Genomic DNA, 5,916 nt, shown 5'->3' on the forward strand with positions numbered 1-5,916 from the left:
TTGTAGATTAGCATGTCTGCGCTATCAGCTGCGCCTCACGAGGCCCGTGTTGGGTTCTGGTCGCTGTACTGAACGCTGATTCAGTTTATCGAGCCCACATAAACCCGTCATGGAAGAAGGTGTCTGTTAATCTTCTTACCTGGAAATTAAATTAAGCCCAAACGCGCGTGGCCTTTAGCTTTTAATTTGGGGTTTAATATCAATTAGTAGCCGGAGCGGACGGTGTGTTTTTTTAATTTTTTTTTACAGCGGCGCGAATAACTGACGAGCGCGAGCTTCCGGTGAGTTTCATCTCTTCACCTTAAAAGCCCCCGTTAAATATAAACTGCATCCACTCTGCACGTGTACATTATAGGTCACATTTCAGGCCTGGAAATAAAAAAATAAAAAAAACAGACAAACAATCCCTGCGTGAGTCTCTCTAATTGACCGCCCGAATTAAAGTCCTTGATTATTTTTCCACCAACATGTTTTTGTTTTTTTTCTGGCTAATTCTCTCAAATAGCATCCAGACTCCGTTATTAATACGACGGAAAAACTCAGCCAAAACAATTAAAAATGCACCGTCACTTTTTCCTCCCCCCCTCCCCGGCTCTCCCTTCTCCGAGGGCACTTGAAATATACTTAAAAAAAAAAAATATTTAAAAAAAAAAAAGTGCAGACATCATCGACGGAGTCTGCCAGGAATATAACATGGAAATGAAAAGAAAACACGAGCTGGCATTACCGCAAGCGACACGATTGTGCTAAACCGTTACTAAAACCCGACGTCAATTAATACAGGGAGAGGAGTCCCAAAATACATGGAAATATGTAGCGGAAACGTTGTGCGAGGAGTCAGATGAAGAGCTGTGAGGCCCCGAATGACCCGGATCACTGCTGTGAAACGTGAAATATCATGGATGCTGGAGCCTGGATTTATTTGATCTTTTTTTTTTTTACTAACTAAAAAAATCAAAGTCTGTCCATCTAAAAATAAAACGTAAATATTAAAACGTGTGTTTTGATATTTTCATAATTATTGATATCTAAGCCGCCCCCCCCCCTGTTTCCGTTGCAAAAGCGTCGATTTCAATTTTGAAAACGTGCTACATAAAAGACTCATCTGAATTCAAACAGGCTATGACAAGACAAAAGAAATGATTTTGAAGTCTTTTTTTTTTTTTTTTATTCTCCGCACGTCTGACCAAGACTGCGGAGTTGGCTGCCAACTTCAGATTAACTCTTTCAGCGAGGAGAGAAAAGGCTCTTTACTCTGGAAAAACAGAGGAGTTTGATTCATTAGTGCTCCTGCTAAACCCTCCACAGACAAGGCTCCACCGTTTAAAATAGTTCATCTCTTTAGCTTTTCATGAATATCTTTAAATGTATACCATTTTGTTATTTGCCATTATTTAAACTCAATAAATCAATATGAACACATTGAAATTAGGTTATTATTTATTATTATGTGGAACACTGCAGGTCTACGTGAACGGCAATTATCAGAAATACATGCTGCACGCTTCTGTTCCGTTCTCTCACACGCTCACATGTTGCAGACAAATGAATAAACATTCAGACTTGATGAACCTGCTAGCAGGGGGCCGTCCTGCCTGCCTACAAAGTGCATCTCTTACACGAAAGGCAAATAAAATGCCTGCAATTAGAATTACAGAGCAATTAGAAGAATGTGTTTGGTTTTTATATTCGGGCCACCTCGTCCGGCTTTACGAGAAACAATGGAGGTGAAAGTGAGCTTTGCTCTAAAGTCCAAAATCCTAAAGCCAAATAATCAAAACTCTGGCACGGTGAAATGCGTTATTTTTGTTGTTGTTTTTCGTTATGATAAATCCTTGGCGTCTGTGTTTTGTTTTTCCGAACCGACATTGAAATGTTCCATCTCAATGATTTCAACCCTTTTCGAATGCCCAGAATCGGAGTTTTCTCCATCGCTTGTACATATCTTTAACTTAATAAAAGTTAAACAAACTCGTGATGAAAGTCTCCTCTTCTTTCTGACCCACGATGCCCGGCGGCAGGCCCCCTCGGCCCCCGCTCTGGCCCCTGACCTCGCCCAGGCCCACACGCTGCATCTCGTCAGACCAATTAAACCGTGGTCTGCGTGACCCGAGGGCCTCCCAGGCGCCCGTCCCCTTCATTAGCGCAGCTCTGTGCAGGTGGGGGGCCCCGGCTCCATCCTCTCCTGCCCCGGCTCCGAGTGTCCCTGAACCCTGGACGGAGCCCGACGCCGGCTCCCCCTCTGACCTCCCGGCTCGGAGCCAGAGAGAGCTGGGGAGGGAGGTGGCGGAGGAGGAGACGCGGGGAGATTCAATCATTCGCTGAAGAGTCCTATCCTGGATTCATCCAGGCGTATTTTATTAAAAACTGGTCTCATATCTATTTTAAAGACTCAAGTTTCTACCTCATGAAAAATACATTTTGGGGATTTATATCACAAGAAAAAAAAGTAGTTCCCCGATGCCCTAGAAAGCACGTCTTCTCCAGCTCGCTGTGGTTTTATACAGTAATCATGGACGTGCCTGCTGCATGACCCTCCATTGTTATACAGTAATCACTCCTGTTAATCATTTAAAGACGGAAGAGATGGAAAAAAGTACCCAACACTCGCTGGAGTGGAGTGATGCTCTCCCGAGTTTACAAACCGGCACGTTACTATGTGTGAAAAATCTGCAAGCAATTTGCGGTGGCTGCGTGCTAACGGGCCGTGTGTGTGTGTGTGTGTGTGTGTGTGTGTGTGTGTGTGTGTGTGGTGAGGGGGGGGGGCTGAGGAAGAGGCACGCACGGCACATTCCTGTCCCACAAAAGGGGCTCCGCTGCCTGGCTGCACAGCAAAACCCAACTGGTCTCTTCCGTCTTCTGGCTCTGGAGGTCCTGGTTACCCCCCCCCCCCCCCCTCACGACGACCACCAACATCAGCTACATTTGTTTGACACGGAGGCCTGGTTCCACCTATACGGATCTCACTCACGTACTGCGCAACGCGTACATGAATTCACACGAGGAGAAACGCGGAAAGGGTTTTGTGTGCTGAAAAACAATCAAAATCATCTGTGAATGCTCTGAAAACATTGAGAAAGCAGATCACTTGAGGGCTGTTTTAAATTGTAATAAAACAATGTTTGTTCCTGCATGAGAACACATGTCGAGACGTGCGGATCCTCCTGGATGCAGTCGGCGGTATTGATGAGCGCTGTTGTGGTGGGGGAGGGGCGGAGGAACTCGCCGGCGTACATTCTGCCCAAACTTACACTTGAATCGACTACGAAATCAAGGTGTGTCCCGTGACGACACAAGCGCTACCTGTATATGCACACACACACACACACACACCCACGCACACATGCACACGCGCGCAAACGGTGACAGCGGCGAGAAGGAATGTGCTGCTGGATGAAGGAACCCGCCCTAACGCGTGTGTGCACGTGAGTGAGTGGGCCGTGCTCGGGCAGGCCGACTCAGCACCACAGTCAGCCATGACTGTGGTGTTTTTCTCGCCGTGCCAGCCAAACAGACTACTGCTGCTCACTCTGCTGCCAGTGCGGGCTGAGTAACGGCGATACTACTGACTGGACCACGATGTGGTGCCTTTTTTCTGGTGTCTTGGCCTCAACTTTTTTTTTTAAAGGAGACGTATCACGCTCATTTTACAGGGTCATAGTTTTTTTCTGGGTTTCTACTAGAACATGTTTACATGTTTATAAAAAAAAAAAACACTTTATTAGCCATAGAAATTAATTAGGAGTAGAAGGGACATTCACCATTCAAATGAATGTAGCAGGACGGTCAGAGCGGCGGCCATTTTGATGTGTGCTGTTGCAATTGCGACCGCTGTAGCGGGTTGACTTACATATAAACTAGGCTGACTTGCGGCAACTCACAGTCTCACTAAAGTGAGCAGAGGAGTTGCAGTGTTATTTAACGTTATTCTTCATCCTCACACTAATAGTCACTTGTAGGAAAGCACATTGCCATCGCCAGCTGAGTGACAATTTTATTTGGCTCATTTTCTGTGGAATTAGCCAGCTAGCTAATTCGCACAACTAGCTAATTAGCGGACAGTTGGTTAGTTAGCTAGCTTGCTAGCTTTAATACCACACTGGATATAGTGGCTGGTGGCCAGCAGCAACGCCGGCTATAACGGGCCCTCGGTATTAAGCTACCTAACGTTAGCTATCTAGCTAGCCCTTAGTCTCGGAAGCTGCATCCGCGCTTTCCAGCGCTCAGCAACGTTTTACAGACCCCCTTGACGTGCGTTGTCACCGTAACTAACTAACAACATTTCTATGGTATTTCTATGGTTCTAGCACATTTCAACGGAATTGCGTTGCCAGGCAATAGCTGTTTACTTCCTGTCAGCTGATGTCATTCCCATACACTGCAACCGGAATGAACTCAGAAACATTTGTTTACATTTAAAACTGAAATTATCTATACATTGTATAGTTGTGCCATCCCAACGGGAATCCTTACGGCTCTTTTAAAGGCACAGTTTCTGAATACAATTGAGCATTTTGATACTTTCACTTAATTTATCTCGCACTTAGACCTGCTTTATAATTGTAAAAAAAGACAAAAACTTTTTTACTATATGGCGACCTTCAAATACAACAATCAAAACTAATACAACAGGGGAGAAAAAAGTAAACACTTACACAATTTCATCAACCAAGATCCAAAAATAATAAGCCTGCCAAAAGTGTCTGGTAGAGGAGGGAAGCTTCCAGACCACAGCCAGCTTTTAGCAGCATTTGGCTGGTGGCAGGTGTTAATTTTCTACCCTGGTAAAAACCAGCTCTGTAATCGGTAAACACTATGCGCCTGGCCCGCAACAAAGACACGCATTTAGCAAATTCATTCTCTTTGATCCTCGCATTCCTATTTCGGTTTGACGGGAGGTGATTCATTTTTGATGAACGTGTCAGAAGCATTTTATCGTACCAGAAGTGAGATATCATGTCATTGTAACAGCACATAAGAAGCCAGTGTGCCTGGTAGCCATCACCGTGTTGCACATTATCTTTGATCTCGACGGCCTGATGCGTGGTTGACACACGTCACAGAGGATTACGAGCACGTCGCTGACTCATCAATAGGCTCAAAGCGGAGGGATGTTACACCATGACCCCTCTAGTGAAAAGATCCTTTTTATTTTGCATTTTTGGAATTAGAATTTCAACACGCTGCGAAATGAAAAGGATCTTCAAGGGTTCATGTGTTAACTTGCCGCTTAACAAAGCTGTAGGGCTTTACTCCCCTTTTTTCAAAGAGACGAGTGTGCGACGCCAAAGTCAGCCCTTCACACGCCGCGGGGAAAGAAGAAAGTGAGCTGAAACAACACGGCTGGGTTTTCAAAGCCCCCAAGACGAGCCGGGCACTCGAGCAGAACGCCGGCGTTCGCCGTCCCGTTTTGAAGGTAGACCGGTGCTATGATGCACCAAAGGAGATTCGAAACATCCTCCTGGTTGTCTGACACCTACACCACGATTAAAACTCAATTCTACCGGTTCCCACGTTTGCCTTTGTTTAGTTACTGAGTAATACTGCCTTGTCTCCACCCTCCACTCACCAGGTGCATGACATGGCTTCACACTGATTTACAAGAGAGCACACGCACTCTGTGTTAGCACTCCTTAAAGCCTTAAGTTACTGTCAGATTATACGGTTTTTTTTCCAGCGTTATTATAATACATTACAATACCTTATCTTCAAGCTCAATGACGCCCTTTCTGACCTCTTTTATGATATATTTTTGATTGATTTGAAAGTAAATTTACCTTAGACAAGTACTGTACTTAAAAGGCCAGTGTGTAGGATTTAGTGGCATCTAGTGGTGAGGCTGCAGATTGCAACCAACTGAAACTTTGCCCATTGCCCATCCCCATTGCCAAGCATGCAGGAGAACTACGGTGGCAC

General features: G+C 45.1%; 1 protein-coding gene across 1 annotated transcript in view; it reads right to left on the minus strand.

Annotated features, from left to right (window-relative positions):
* The window catches only part of LOC137883600 (nuclear factor 1-like), a 6,490-nt gene extending 4,172 nt beyond the window's left edge, over positions 1 to 2,318 (minus strand). Inside the window, 1 exon segment of the mRNA XM_068725137.1 lies at positions 1,973 to 2,318. Coding sequence (XP_068581238.1) covers positions 1,973 to 2,318 — 346 coding nt within the window.
* Between the last annotated feature and the right edge of the window lie 3,598 nt (positions 2,319 to 5,916).

This window comes from Cebidichthys violaceus, unplaced genomic scaffold, assembly GCF_023349555.1.
Source record: "Cebidichthys violaceus isolate CVI_PGR_0920_01 unplaced genomic scaffold, fCebVio1.0.p SCAF_339, whole genome shotgun sequence".
NCBI classification, from domain to species: domain Eukaryota; kingdom Metazoa; phylum Chordata; class Actinopteri; order Perciformes; family Stichaeidae; genus Cebidichthys; species Cebidichthys violaceus.